Consider the following 16,116-nt stretch of genomic DNA (forward strand, 5'->3'; position numbering starts at 1 on the left):
AATTCGCTACAATACGGGATACATTGTAGTACATTCAACAAATTACATTTTCAGCTGTTGATTGAGGGATGAATATTGTCCAGGAGTACTGAGACTGGAAATCCCGCTCCTAGCACTAACCCTAATCCTAATGCCAATACCCCTGTTGATCCAGCTTCCTGGTGGCACAGCTGAGGTGACGCTGCAAATTCTAACAATGCAAGCATTGCATCCGACTGCACTCAATGCGTCGTGTGATGTGCAACGTTTCCTGCATTACAACAGTGACTACACTTCAAGGTGCTATCGAAATGCAAATCTTTCTTTTTAACCGTTTTTCAAATTCTCCTGATTCCCTCTCCCCCCACCCTGAGTCATTGATTCCTGCTCGGGTTTTAGTCCCACAGCAGCCTTTCGATAGCTCGGCCAAGCCGTCATTCATCAATGGGTTAATCGACTGCAAGAGATATTGCACTCGCGCGTGCCCATCTTTCCAGCTGGGGTTGACGGCTAGTGATCAGAAAACGGGACCTGGGCTGATTTCTAATCCCTCCCACACACAGACCGTTTTTAACCTGGGATTGCTGAGGCCAGTGACAGAACCCTGGCCTTTATTGAGCTCAGCCCACTGGGAACATAATATTTGGTACAGCACTGGGAGCATAAAGGGAGAGGTTAAAAGAATGTTTGTTCAGGCAAAGGGCTATTACAATATGGAATGTGCCTCTTGATGCCAAGTTAGTTACTGTTTTTCAGAGGGAGTTAGATAAACACTTGGAGACAAGAGACTTTAATGGGCACGGGAAAAGAGCAGCAAAATGGGAAAAGAATAGACAGCTAATTCACCAACAATGAGGTTTGGAATAATAAAAACAAATAAACTAGCACCAGCAGAGTGGGTTGAATGGCCTCCTACTGTACTGATGATCTTGTGATTGAATCTGTGGGAGTTGGTGGTCAGTGCACGTTAGCCGATCCATTCACCCACTTAGCTATTTTAGATTGTTTTGAATTGATTTGAGAGATGTTTACTCTTCTGGCGAAGCTTGGCATCAGTCCTCCTGGCGCCTGTAGCAAGGCATTTTCTGACGTTTCCTGATGTTAAGGACATTGCAAAAAAGTCCAAGATGTTGTCGTGAAACTCATTTACAAAGTGTTGGGACTGCGCTTCTGTGTCTGGACAGATGGAACTATTTCGCGAAAATTCAAGTAAGAGATGTCCATTTTGAAGGCCCACAGTCAGCGGTAGAGCTGAAGGCATTGCTTTTATATTGCGGTTCCTTTGTAAATAGAATTTGTTCCTTTTTTGTCCTTTGTCAACCAATTTTCTCCTGTTCTCTAGGTGTAACCTCCTTATTGGGGTACAGTTCCACACTCACCCTTTGTTTCTTCACATGAGCCTAGCATTTTCAGGCTGCTTGACTGGAAGGGGCATCACAAGCAATCCCAGGCCATTTAATTTCCTTCCCTAACCCAGGACCCAACTGTAGCTGCACTACCAACAGTGCCATAGCTAATTCAACTCAGGCCAGGAACTCAGCTATGGGTGGATAGCACACTTGCCTCTGAGTCAGAAAGTCATGGGTTCAAGTCCCACTCCAGAGACTTGAGCGCATATTCCAGGCTGTCACTTCAGTGCTGTACTGAGGGAGTGCTGCAATGTCGGAGGTGCTGTCTTTCGGATGAGACATTAAACTGAGGCCCCGTCTGCTCTCTCAGGTGGACATAAAAGGTCCCATGGCACTATTTCGAAGAAGAGCAGGGAGTTCTCCCCGGTATTCTGGCTAATATTTATCTCTCAACCAATACTTAAAAAACAGATGATCTGGTCATTATCACATTGCTGTTTGTGGGAGCTTGCTGTGCGCAAATGGGCTGCTGCGTTTCTCACATTACAACAGTGACTATACTTCAAAAGTACTTCACTGGCTGTAAAGCACTTTGGGATGTCCTGAGGTTCTGAAAGGCGCTGTTTAAATGCAAGACTTTGTTACTGGTTGGTACAGTTCAGCTACTCTCTCTCTGAACTGTTCGAACAGCTCGAGTACATTTTTACCAATTTTGCAAATTCAAAGTAATTGTATAGATTTTAGTTGCTGATTGTTTAAGTTATCCGGACACAGAGCTAGAATTTGCCTTGAGAAGAAACTGCCCAGTCAATAGCTGACCACAGAAATCACCAATCCCAGAGAATTTAGATTTAAAAAGAGTAAAATTCTTATTTTTTTTTATTATTCCGCAACTGAGTGTTGTTGAATTAGGTTCCGGCCGATAGGCAGGCACAAATACACCACATTTTCATCTTGAACGCGCCGCAGTGAAGCTGCAGTAATGGCACGCGTGTTATCTCATGACAACAGATGGGTTTCTGCACCTCTGAAGAGCATGGAGCGGTGTTTAATCTAATTATGCATACCGACTCTTTGAACTCTGACCTTCTGCAAAGTCAGTGGTTGGTTGGTGGGGGGGGGGGGGGGGGGAGGAGATTACACAGTGTGAACTCTTTGCATCGCAATAACAGTCTTACAGTATCATCACCCACTCGCATTTTTATCCCTTTTATTTACACCATATTTTCATCTTTTTTGTTGTCGCTTATTCGGTGTCATTTTATTCCAACATGCCAACAAGACTGCTGAGATGGTCACAAACTGCCTGTAGAGATTGCAGCCTGATAGACTCTAATTGTAATCTGTTACTTTCCTCGGGAACCACTGGAAAAATTGATCATATAAATTTTAAATGACCTTTAATCTTTGTGTTGGCATCCTGTGGCACCTTCACAGGCCCTTTTAGTGAAGGGTAGCCTTCATAGCTTTCAATGATGACCCAGTGTCTTGTCACAACAGTTGCTTAGCCTGGTATCTGCCTGGTGTGTAACATCTGCGACAGGAGCATCAACCACTTGTAAAAACATCGCATCTCATGGCCGAGGGAGTGCTGCACTGTCGCAGATGCCACCTTTAATGAGACATTAAACCGAGGCCCCATCTGCCCTCTCAGATGGACGTGAAAGATCCCATGCCACTATTTCGAAGAAGAGCAGGGGAGTTCTCCCCGGTGTCCTGGCCAATATTTATCACTCAACTAACATCACTAAAAACTAAAAATTAGGTTGTATTCTCACGAATTTAGAAGATAATGGGGTGATCTGATCGAAGTTTTCAGGATATTCAGGGAAACAGTTAGAGAGAAACTATTTCCGCTGGTCGGGGATTCTAGGACTAGGGGGCGTAGTCTAAAAATTAGAACCAAACCTTTCAGGAGTGAAATTAGGAAACACTTCTAAACACAAAGGGTGGTAGAAGTTTGGAACTCTCTTCTACAAAAGGCACTTGATGCTAGATCAATTGTTAATTTTAAATCTGAGATTGATAGCTTTTTGTTAACCCAAGTGTTAAGGGATATGGGCCAAAGGTATATGGAGTTAGATCGCAGATCAGCCATGAACTCATTGAATGGCGGAACAGGCTCGAGGGGCTAAATGGCCTTCTCCTGTTCCTATGTTCCTAAAAACAGATGATCTGGTCATTATCACATTGCTGTTTGTGAGAGCTTGCTGTGCGCAAAGTGGCTGCCACGTTTCCTACATTACAACAGTGTCCACATTTCAAAGAAAATTACTTCATTGGCTGTAAAACACTTTGGGACATCCTGAGGCCATGAAAGGCTCTACATAAATGCAAGTCTTTGTTTTTACAATAGCTTAACCTTTCATCCGGATCCCATGTTGTAATGATATACTGATCGCCATCTTGGTTTAATGGGTGACGTAGAGTCAATAACAATACATGTTCGGTAGAAAGAGTGTGCATAATGGGCCAAACGGCCTTTTCTTGTTCCCTCCTGTTGTTCTAATAAGGTGACGATTGATTGTAATTAAAAGTGAATAGAGTGTTGTTTCCTGCTTGACAGATGGGTATCTATATTTAACTTGATCACCTTGTGCTATGCACGCATTTCTATTTGTATTCAAATGTGTTTTCAAGCATTTAGCTGAAGGTTAATGAACTGTGGTTTACGCTGAAAACTTTTAAAAATCATGTCTTTAGTCAATTATTTCTAAAAGTTAAGTTCAAGACAAATCCTCTAAGTTTCATAAAGTTCTAGGAAGATTATTTTGTAATTAGCCGAATCTGCATAGTAAATGAGGTCTAATTAGCATAATTCATTAATCCATTATCCCTAATGGCATGACAATTATTCTGTTCAAGTTTCATTAAGATAAAGCCTTGCAATTTTTCAGTGTTATAAGAGAAAGTCCAGCAGCTATTTAACTCAATTTACATATGCAGATGAGGGTACATTTGTATGACCTGTTAATATGTTCGTTCTAATGGTTTGATGATTTCTAGCCTTTTGGTTTTGTTGCACAAATTCTTAAGTTATTACTGAGGTAAAGGCCCGAATTGTGCGTTAAGAATAACGGTGAGGCTATCAGCTGTCACCGGAGTCTTCCCCGACTCCGGGAGATTGCCTAAGAAGAGGTATTATGGAGTAAATCGGACAGCAACTTCCAGAGTCCACATATGCGCAGTTAAACGTGGAAATCAGGAAATACTGTCCGAATTACCCTGCTCCTACAGAAGCTTCACTATTCCAGTATCTCATCGACTCGGCATTGAAACACAAGAAAGAGTGTGAAGTTGCTATATTTATGTGATGTATGCCCACTAAATTTGCCAGAAAAAGTTAAGGTTTGTCCATTTCAGTGTAAGTACATTTTTAATGGCGTGATAAATCTTAAGAACATAAGAAATAGAAGCAGGAGTAGGCCATATGGCCCCTCGAGCCTGCTCCGCCATTCAATAAGATCATGGCTGATTTGATCATAGATTCAGTTCCACTTCCCTGCCCGCTCCCCATAACCCCTTAACCCCTTATTGTTTAAGAAACTGTCTATTTCTGTCTTAAATTTATTTAATGTCCCAGCTTCCACAGCTCTCTGAGGCAGTGAATTCCACAGATTCACAACCCTCTGAGAGAAGAAATTTCTCCTCATCTCAGTTCTAAATGGGCAGCCCCTTATCCTAAGATCATGCCCTGTAGTTCTAGTCTCCCCCATCAGTGGAAACATCCTCTCTGCATCCACCTTGTCCAGCCCCCTCATAATCTTATACGTTTCTATAAGATCACCTCTCATTCTTCTGAATTCCAATGAATAGAGGCCCAACCTAGTCAAACTTTCTTCATAAGTCAACCCCCTCATTCTCGGGATCAACTGAGTGAACCTTCTCTGAACTGCCTCCACAACAAGTATATCCTTTCGTAAATATGGAAACCAAAATTGCACGCAATATTCCAGGTTTGGCCTCACCAATACCGTGTACAGCTGTAACAAGACTTCCCTGCTTTTATACACCATCTCCTTTGCAATAAAGGCCAAGATTCCATTGGCTTTCCTGATCACTTGCTGTACCTGCATACTATCCTTTTATGTTTCATTCACAAGTACCCCCAGGTCCCGCTGTACTGCAGCACTTTGCAATCTTTCTCCATTTAAATAATAACTTGCTCTTTGATATTTTTCTGCCAAAGTACATGACCTCACATTTTCCAACATTATACTCCATCTGCCAAATTCTTGCCCACTCACTTAGACTGTCCATGTCTTCATGCAGCCTCTTTATGTCCTCCTCACACATTACCCTTCCTCCCATCTTTGTATCATCAGCAAACTTGGTTACATTACACACAGTTCCCTCTTCAAAGTCATTAGTATAGATGGTAAATAGTTGGGGTCCCAGCACTGATCTCTGTGGCACCCCACTCATTACTGATTGCCAACCAGAGAATGAACCATTTATTCTGACTCTCTGTTTTCTGTTTGTCAGCCAATCTTCTATCCATGCTAATATATTACCCCCAACCCGGTGAACTTTTATCTTGTGCAGCAACCTTTTGTGTGGCACCTTGTCAAATGCCTTCTGGAAGGCCAAATGCACCACATCCACTGGTTCCCCTTTATCCACCCTGTTCGTTACATCCTCAAAGAATTCCAGCAAATTTGTCAAACATGACTTCCCCTTCATAAATCCATGCTGACTTTGACTGACCAAATTTTGCTTTTCCAAATGTCCTGTTACTGCTTCATTAATAATGGACTCCAACATTTTCCTAACCACAGATGTTAGACTAACTGGTCTATAGTTTCCTGCTTTTTGCCTCCTTTTTTGAATAGGGGCGTTACACTTGCAGTTTTCCAATCTGCTGGGACCTCCTCAGAATCCAGGGAATTTTGGTAAATTACAACCAATGCTTCCACAATCCCTGCTGCTACTTCTCTTAAGACCCTAGGATGCAAGTCATCAGGTCCAGGGGATTTATCTGCCTTTAGTCCCATTATCTTACTGAGTACCACCTCATAGTGATTGTGATTGTGTTAAGTTCCTCCCCCTCTATAGCCCCTTGACTATCCACTGTTGGAATATTGTTAGTATCCTCTACCGTAAAGATTGATACAAAATACTTGTTTAGAGTTTCTGCCATCTCCATGTTTCCCATTACTATTTCCCTGGTCTCGTCCTCTAAGGGACCAACATTTACTTTAGCCACTCTTTTCCTTTTTATATACCTATAGAAACTCTTACTGTCTGTTTTTATATTTTGTGCTAGTTTACTTTCATATTCTATCTTCCCTTTCTTAATCATTTTTTAGTCATTCTTTGTTGGCTTTTGTTGGCCACTTTGTATGCCCTTGTTTTTAATCGGATACCGTCCTTTATTTCTTTAGCTAGCCACGGATGGCTTTCTTTTCTCTTGCATCCTTTCCTCCTCACTGGAATATATTTTTCTTGAGAGTTGTGAAATATCTCTTTAAATGTACACCACTGTTCATCAACCGTCCCACACTTCAATCTGTTTTCCCAGTCAACTTTACCCAACTCTGCCTTCATACCTTCATAGTCTCCTTTATTTAAGCTTAGTATGCTGGTTAGAGATCCAGCTTTCTCACCCTCCATCTGAATTTGAAACTCAATTATGCTATGATCACTCATTCCAAGAGGATCCTTTACTAAGAGATTGTTTATTAATCCTGTCTCATTACACAGGACCAGATCTAAGGTAGCCTGCCCCCTGGTTGGTTCCATTACATACTGCTCAAGGAACCCATCCCTTATGCACTCTATGAACTCTTCCTCAAGGCTACCCTGACCAATTTGATTTGTCCAATCAATATGGAGGTTAAAATCACCCATGATTATTGCTGTTCCCTTTTTACAAGCCCCCACTATTTCCTGGTTTATGCTCCGACAAACATAGTTGCTACTGTTAGGGGGCCTATAGACTATGCCCATCAGTGACTTTTTTCCATTATTATTCCTTATCTCCACCCAAACTGTTTCAACATCCTGATCCTTTGAGCATATATCGTTTCTCACTATTGCAGTAATTACTACCAAACAACCTCTCTGGTACTGAAAATTAACGTTTTCAAGTGGGGAATCTCGTTCCTTCAGATTTTAATTGTTGGAGATTCAAAACAAATTTTTAAAAATGTTTAACTTTTTCTTTTTGTTTCTTTTATCTCTCTTAATCTCATCTTTCTTTCACTCTCTATTTCTCTTTTAGTACATGATTTGACATTGAATTAATTATTCCACCTTACATTTCCTGCTTCAGACTCTGTGCTGCTCATTAACAATTCTTCAGTCTGATTGGTTAAGGAGACACACAGTTGCTTGCTCTGTTCACATAGGTCCCAGAGCTCCTGTAGAGGGCGCTTCATCGCAATGGCTCTCTACAGCAAGTTCCAGTGCAAAAGCTCATAGAAATTCTGTAGGCAAATGCATGCATGCTGAACAGCTAGCGCCGTTTGTTCACCGCTGACCACTAAATCTGGGCCATTATGATGTGCTTTGTTCATCTCCCTCCCACATATTTTGAGTAGCTCAACCCTCAGTGAGGTAGATCCCTAAAAACCACTGGCAAGGTTAGCCCTTCTTCTTTGACCTACCCAAGTGCAAAGACAAAGCAGAAATAAAATCTAGTGTTATCACTAGTACCTGCACTCCATAAGAAAAGTGCACTGAAGCCTTATTGTTTTGCGACACACTTCTTGTGTGAAACTCTTAATTGATCATCTCAGATTGCTCTCAGCGCTACCACCACCAGTAGCAGATCTGCACTCCCAGTCCGTCATCTTAGTGTTACTCAGTTCCAAATGCTCTCCAGACAAGTTTGCAGCGCAGATTCACCAGAATGGTGAAATTAAAGGGTTAAACTATGCGACCAGCTTGCATAAACTTGATTTAACTTCCCTTGAGTATAGCAAATTGAGGGGTGATCTATTTGAGCCGTTTTATATTACTAAAAGGATTTGATGGGGTGGATACAGAGACACTATTACCTCTGCTGGGGGAAATCAAGGAACATAGTCTTAAAATTAGAGATGGCCCATTTAGGAGGGAAATCAGGAAGCACTTTTTCACACAAAGGGTCGTGGAAATCAGGAATTTGCTTCCCCTGAAAGGCTGTGGATGCTGGTTCAATTGGAGCTTTCAAGACCGAGATCAATAGATTTGTGTTGGGTAGGAGTATCAAGGGATAGGGAGGAGGTGAAATGGTGTTGAGGTATAGATTAGGCATGATCTGATTGAATGGCAGAGCAGGTCCGAGGGGCTGAATGCTCTAATGTTCTGTGTCCTTCACCGTTCAAATGGATGTAGTACAACAATGTTACCCATCTATATTATGCCTTCCCGAACGAGTCTGTTGCTGCTCACTAACTTTGTATTAAATTAGCAGCTACAAAAATGAAATGGTGGCAAATATTTACTACAATGATTTGAGGCTGCGGTCAGCAAGCTTACTCTTGTCAGTTTGTTAGGCTATGTGAACAGTCTTGGTACCATAGAATCAAATTCCATTGTTTTCTCATCTCTTTGCTTCTCTTGAGCCAACCTGTGGTCCATCAAAAGGTAAGCCCGGTGAACCTACTACCTTTGTTCCCTGAGGTGATGCAACTCAAGTGCACGGAAATCCTTGCCTACCCCCACATCGCTATGTTTCAGCCAGAATGTTGGAAAGGTCCACTTCAGAACTGCTTTAATTTAAGCCATGCTAATAACTTATCTATTGAATGCGCCGTGGGCTTCGATATTATCGTCTTCAACGGTTTTAATTTTCTCTGGTAATGCATTGGTTAACAAAATTCCTTTGAATGCAAAGTTTAACGCAGTCGAATTTTATGGGAATGTGGTAACTTGAAGAAATTAAACCCAAATGTGTCGTTGTATAATGCAGTAGAACCGAGGCCTTCTATTCTGCCCCTTGCCACCACCCCACCCACCCACCACCCACCCTGCCAAACTACATCTGCCATGTTGCATGGTGAGGCTTGCATGGGCTGCAGCTGAATTTGTTTCTCGAGAATGAAAGATAAAACGACTTTGCATTTGGAGCTAAGTTATTAGAGGGCAGTGAATGTGGACTTAAAGCAGTCAAGCAAGCGATAGCTAAGCTGCTGAATCCACACGGAGGAACAGCAGGGCAGAGGGAGGTGAGGGAGCATAAAAGTCCTTCGCACCCATCGGACAGTGCAGCCGTTCTTAATCTAATGCAAAAAGAGAAAGTGCTGGAAAACACTCAGCGGGTCTGTGGAGAGAGAAACGAGAGTTAGCGTTTCCGGCCGATGACCTGCCTTATCGCCCTATGAACCTGGAAGTAACGCTGTGCGATACTGCCATTCAGAGGCTGAGCGAGTTTACATCAGATTCATTTAATGGAGGTGGGGACCATGTCGATTGAAGCGGGTCAGTCCTAAAGTAGCAGTGTTTATTGAACATTGGCATGGGAATATCGTGCAGCTTCATCTCCAGGCTATAATCTATCCAGTTGACAGCCCCCGCAGCATCACCATTGCTTCATGCAGATCATCAAGGCAGTGACCAAGGCACAAATCCACGCAGTTATAACAGTGCTTAGCTTTGACATCATCACATCAGGCTGTATATTAGCACCTTTTATTTTGCTTGCAAGCATGACGTAGATGACACATGAGCTTCACACCAAGACCAACGAGCAGCAGCGTTGATTAGCAATGTTAGGGTATTTGGCTCCTCACAGGCCTCACTTGACCAGTCTGCCTCCCCTTTTCAGGTTCCCAGAGACGGCGTCTCCTCCCTAGCTTGTCTCCTGATGCAGCATCTCCAGCCCGAAAACCGGTCAACAGCTCCGGGGTCCGCTGGGTTGACCTACGACCTGTGCAGAGGGGGATGACAGAACCATTTGAGATCAAGGTCTACGAGATAGATGATGTGGAACGGCTGCAGAGGAGGCGGGCAGCAGACAGCAAGGTCTGTAGACTTTCTAAAGATAAATCTAAGCCCCATCTCTGTCATGGCTACAATATCATACCCTCCATAATCAGTGCTTCTAACTCTCATACATAACCACTCAATCCGAACTACAATTGTAATTCTGCGCCCTTTTGATCTGTTCTTTATTAGTATCCTAGTTTTTTTCACCTTTCCTACCTCCCTTGTTCATCATTATCTTGTCTTCCCCTCCTCCTTGCCCTAGTACATTAAACCCTCCCCACAGGACTAGTTACTTTCCCAGTGCAGACGTTGGTCCCACCCCTTGTCTAGGTGAAGTACATCCATCCTGTCCAGACCATTCCTATCCAGAATTAATTCCAATGTCCGAGGCATCTGAACCCTTCTCTCGTCCACCATCTCTCCAACCACCCATTTACCTCCTTCACCTTACTATAGCGCATAGCACCAGGAGTAATCCTCAGATTATTGCCCTCAAAAACCAGCACTTGAATCTATCTTCTCATTCGTCAAACTCCCTTTGCAGGTCCTCATTTTATTTTGAATGCTTTGTGCATTCACAAATATATCATTCAATCATAACTCCAATTTAAGTCTATTTTATTTACCTGGTATCTAAATTGTCAGATTGCTTGTCCAACATCCAATACTGGATGGGCAGAAATTTTCTCTAATTAAATATTGGGAAGACCGAGGCCATTATCTTTGGTCCCTGCCACAAACTGCGTTCCCTAACCACTGACTCCATCCCTCTCCCTAGCATCAATCTGAGGGTGAACAAGACTGTTCGCAACCTAGGTGTCATATTTTACCCTGAAATGAGTTTCCAGCCACATATCCGCGGTATAACTAAAACCGCCTTTTTCTACCTCTGCGACATTGCCCGGCTCCGCCCCTGTCTCAGCTCTTCTGCTGCTGAAACCCTCATTCATGCCTTTGTTACCTCTATACTTGACTACTCCAACTCACTCCTGACTGGGCTCCTACATTCTACATTACGTAATCTTGAGGTCATCCAAACCTCAGCAGCCCATGTCCTAACTCGCACCAAGTCCCGATCACCCATCACCCCTGTGCTTTCTGACCTACATTGGCTCCCGGTTAAACAACGCCTTGATTTCAAAATTCTCATCCTTGTTTACAAATCACTCCTTGGCCTTGCCCTTTCCTATCTCTGTAATCTTTTTCAGCCTCTAATGTCTGCGCTCCTCGAATTCTGCCCTCTTGAACATCCCTCATTATAAATGCTCAACCATTGGTGGCCGTGCCTTCAGCTGTTTGGGCCCTAAGCTTTGGAACTCCCTCCCTAAATCTCTGCACCTCTCTAGCTCTCTTTCCTCATTTCAACCTTAAAACCTACCTCTTTAACCAAGCTTTTGGACATCTACCTTAATTTATTTTTTATTGCTCGGTGTTAAATTTATCTATTTTGTCTTGTAACACTGCTGTGAAGCGCCTTGGGATGTTTTACTACATTAAAGGCGCTATATAAATACAAGTTATTATTATTATCCTTGTCCAGAATGTTGAACACACCACAAGGCGGTAATGGGATGTTCTGCCTGCGTTGAGGAGGAATTGAGGGAAAGCAATGGCAATGGGCCTCCTATCCTCCTTAAATAGTACCTAAGTGCTAACTTATCGTGAATTGGGGTCCATGGACCTAGCTGGAAATGAAGGAGAAAGAAAATGGAATTCAGTAAACCTTCAATATTGCATGTTTTTAATTCTAGTTGCGGGGATTTGTGTGTTTCAATGCAAAACTGAAGATATTAGAGCATCGGCAGCAGAGGATTTCAGAGGTCAAGAACAAATATGACGTGCTGAAGAAGGAGCTGGAGGCCACCAAACAGCGACTGATGCTAGATCCAAGTAAATGGATCAGTGAGTGTAAGTACCCCGCTGACCTCTGACCTTCCAGTTACGAGTGTAGAATCATAGAAATTTATAGCACGGAAGGAGGCCATTCAGCCAATCGTGTCCTTGCCAACCAACAAAAAGCTATCCAGCCCAATCCCACTTTCCAGCTCTTGGTCCGTAGCCCTGTAGGTTACGGCACTTTAAGTGCACATCCAAGTACTTTTTAAATGCAACGAGGGTTTCTGCTTCTACCACCCTTTCGGGCAGTGAGTTCCAGACCCCAACAACCCTCTGGGTGAAGATATTTCCCCTCATATCTCCTCTAAGCCTCCTACCACATACTTTAAATCTGTGCCACCTGGTTGTTGACCTCTCTGCTAAGGGAAATAGGTCCTTCCCAAGTTCCTGTGATAGGCGGTATTGGAAAGGTCAGGACTCGGGAAAGAGCGAGCTTTCGGGGCTTTATTTCTTGGGCAAAAAAAAAGACAATGATATAAACTGCAAACTCACTGAAGCAAAGAGGAGCCAAAATTATGTCCCAACAGTGAGAAACAGCTTGGCTTTCCCCACTACAAAATGTCACTAAGAATAAATAGGGCATGATGTGCCTAAACAGAACATTATGTCCTTTTTTATCGAAAACTTTATGCAATATTTTGTGAACTATATTTACATATTTATAAAGATACATGCAATGGACTCGATTTTCCAATTAGCATTATTTTCACAGGTTACCAGATGCATTGAAGTGAAAATTAGATAAGTAAACGAGGAATAGAAATATTTGCATTTATATAACCCCTTTCACAACCTCAAGGCATCCCAAAGCGTTTTAAGAACATAAGTATTAGGAACAGGAGTAGGCCATATGGTCCCTCAAGCCTGCTCCACCATTTAATAAGATCATAGCTGATCTTCGACCTCAACTCCACTTTCCTGCCAGATCTCCATATCTCTTGATTCTCCTAGCGTCCAAAAATCTATTGATGTCTTGCTTGAATATACTCAACAATTCAGCATGCACAGCCCTTTGGGGTAGAGAATTCCAAAGATTCACTTCCCCTGGGTGAAGAAATTCCTCCACATCTCAGTCTTAGATAACTGACCCCTTAACCTGAGACTGTGCCCCTAGTTCTCGACTCTCCAGCCAGAGGAAACAACCTCTCAGCATCTACCCTGCCAATCCCCCTCAGAATCTTATGTTTCAATGAGATCACCTCTTATTCGGCTAAACTCCAGAGAGTATGGGCTCAATCTACTCAATCTCTCGTCATAGGACAGCCCTCTCCTCTCAGAAATCAATCTAGTGAACCTTCGTTGCACTGCCTTTAAGGCAAGTATGTCCTTCCTCAGATAAGGAGACGAAAACTGTGCACAGTACTCCAGGTGTGGTCTCACCAAAGCCCGATACAATTGTAGCAAGACTTCCTTACTCTTGTACTCCAACCCCTTGCAATAAAGGCCCACAAGCCAATTACGTCATTTTTTGAAGTGTATTCACTGCTGTAATGTAGGAAAAGCGGCAGCTAATTTGTGCACAGGAAGCTCCCACAAACAACAATGTGATAATGACCAGATAATCCTTTTTAGTGATGTTGGTTGAGGGATAAATATTGTCCAGGGCATCGGGTAGAACACCCCTGCTTGCCTTCGAATGGTACCATGAGACCTATTACATCATGACAGACAGACAGGTCCTTGGTTTAACGTCTCATCTAAAAGACAGCACGTCCGACAGTGCAGCACTCCCTCAGTACTGCACTGGAGTGTTTTCCCCCGTTTTCTCCTCTGTTGAAGCCAGCGATTTCATGGACTCTGGCTGATTGCCATCTATCACCTAGAGATGCTGACCTGCCTCAGTACTTCCCCGCCTGACCACACACACACACACATTATATCTATATACACATGCATATATATCTAAATACACACATTATATACACACAAACACACGCATATATCTATATATATATCTATACACACACATATATATATAATCTATATAAACACACACACACACACATATATATATACACGCATATATATCTATATACACACATTATATACACGCACACATATATATATATCTATATACACACACACACACACATATATCTATATACACATGCATATAAATCTATATACACATTACGCACAAACACACATATATATATGTATATTTCATCATTATAGTTTGTCCCTTGGAATCGAGGAAGACTTGCTTCCACTAAAAATGAGTCCTTAGGTGGCTACACACACACACACACACACACATAGACAAATAGATAAACACATATATATACACATACATATACTGAACTGTTACTTTAAAAATTATATACAGCTTGATACAAATAGCAGACAATATTTTCTTTGGCGGGTGGTAGTTGGTGGGAACTGGGGTGGGGGGGCGCAGGGAATGAAAGGCTGTTACTGAGTGATTCAGAACGATATACAGAAGGACTACAAGTGCCTTGTAAACTTTATTGTATTATATTATCCCAAATCTTGCATGGACTCATTCTTGTACAGCTGGCGCCCTGTAGTCAGCATGTTGCCAGCCTGCGTTCTCCAGCTGTACGACCTGCTCTGTGCCTGCCCTGATTTCTTTCCCCAGTTGATCTGGACCAAGGTTTCGAGGTGGACTCCCTGGAATACCTGGAGGCCCTGGAGTGTGTTACCGAGCGGCTAGAGCATCGAGTCAACTTCTGCAAAGCCCACCTCATGATGATCACATGTTTCGACATCGCCTGCGGGCGGCGTTAAAGGGGGCGAGCGAGCACGCAGGGCAGAGGAGAAGAAGAAAAAAAAACACCCAAAGATAACAGGAAGACGACGAACGGAGGCGCGAAGTGTAGAGCACGTACGCGAAAAGAGATTTTCTTTTTCACGGCGGAATGTATACCAGAGAGAAGAAAAAGAATCAGCGGAGGGGATGAATATTGGAGCGTGAGAATGTCCATTCTTTCGTCAGATTGACAGAGCACTTTGAGGAACTTTGATTATGTTGTAAATATCGCTTGCTCCAGTTCCCTTTTCTTCGGAGGGTGGGGTAGGTGGTGGGGGGGGGGGGGGTGGGGGGGAGGCGGAATGAAGGGCTGTTACTGAGAGATTCGGAATGATATACAGAAGGACTACAAGTGCCTTGTAAACTTTATTATATTATATTATCCAAAATCTTACATGGACTCATTCTTGTACAGTTGGTGCTAGATGATGAATATTTCACCGTACGGTTATAGAGGCAGTATCCATTTTGTAAACCAAACTCAAACCTACACACCATTCCTATTCATGTCCACCAGCATTCTCACCAAACTCGAGAGTGAAAAGAAAGTAGATTAAAGCCAGGCGGGAGGGGAGAATGCTAGCGATATCACTTTCTTTATGGGTCCACGGAAGAATATTTGGTAACGTTTTGAACCAATTTTGAATGATACTACATGGTACTTTTTTTATATAAAGGTTTGGCTGCTTGTAAAGGGCACTGTTGTGTGGATTTGAGTTTTTAAATCCAGTAGAGGTACAGTGAACAAAAAATAAAAAGGATAATGTTTCAGTAAAGGATGAACTCAAGATTGTTTTACTAGGTGTTTTAACTACTTGCTGTTTTTAAGTAACTTGTATCTATAGAGTAGGTCAGTAGTCAGGAAGCAGCACATTATTAAAGTGACTGTCTCTTACTAACAGTAAATGGGCCACTCAGAGGCACAGTGATGCCTCTCAGGCAGATCTCTGCCAAGTCTCTTTGTCGACCGGTTCGAAAAGCACATGAACACTTCCTCTCCTATTGATTGTAGTGGAGATAATTGTACAAGACAGACACACACACACAATAAATATAACCCTGCTTGCATGTCCATGCTCTGTACATGCAAGTGCAACGAGCAGGCGATGTATGTTTTGTAATATCACTGGATTAGCCCCTCCACCTCCTTCACAGGAACAGGAGGAAGCCACTCAGCACCTCGAGCCTGCTCCGCCATTCAACTAAATT

General features: G+C 42.7%; 1 protein-coding gene across 1 annotated transcript in view; it reads left to right on the plus strand.

The window, feature by feature from the left end:
• The window catches only part of kif26ba (kinesin family member 26Ba), a 525,292-nt gene extending 510,209 nt beyond the window's left edge, over positions 1-15,083 (plus strand). Inside the window, exons 13-15 of the mRNA XM_070888651.1 lie at positions 10,081-10,277; positions 11,993-12,149; positions 14,737-15,083. Of these exons, the coding sequence (XP_070744752.1) occupies positions 10,081-10,277; positions 11,993-12,149; positions 14,737-14,885 (503 nt within the window). The 3' untranslated portion in view covers positions 14,886-15,083. The remainder of the gene's footprint in view (positions 1-10,080; positions 10,278-11,992; positions 12,150-14,736) is intronic.
• The last annotated feature ends 1,033 nt before the right edge of the window (positions 15,084-16,116 follow it).

Source organism: Pristiophorus japonicus, chromosome 9 (assembly GCF_044704955.1).
Source record: "Pristiophorus japonicus isolate sPriJap1 chromosome 9, sPriJap1.hap1, whole genome shotgun sequence".
Taxonomy (NCBI): Eukaryota; Metazoa; Chordata; class Chondrichthyes; family Pristiophoridae; genus Pristiophorus; species Pristiophorus japonicus.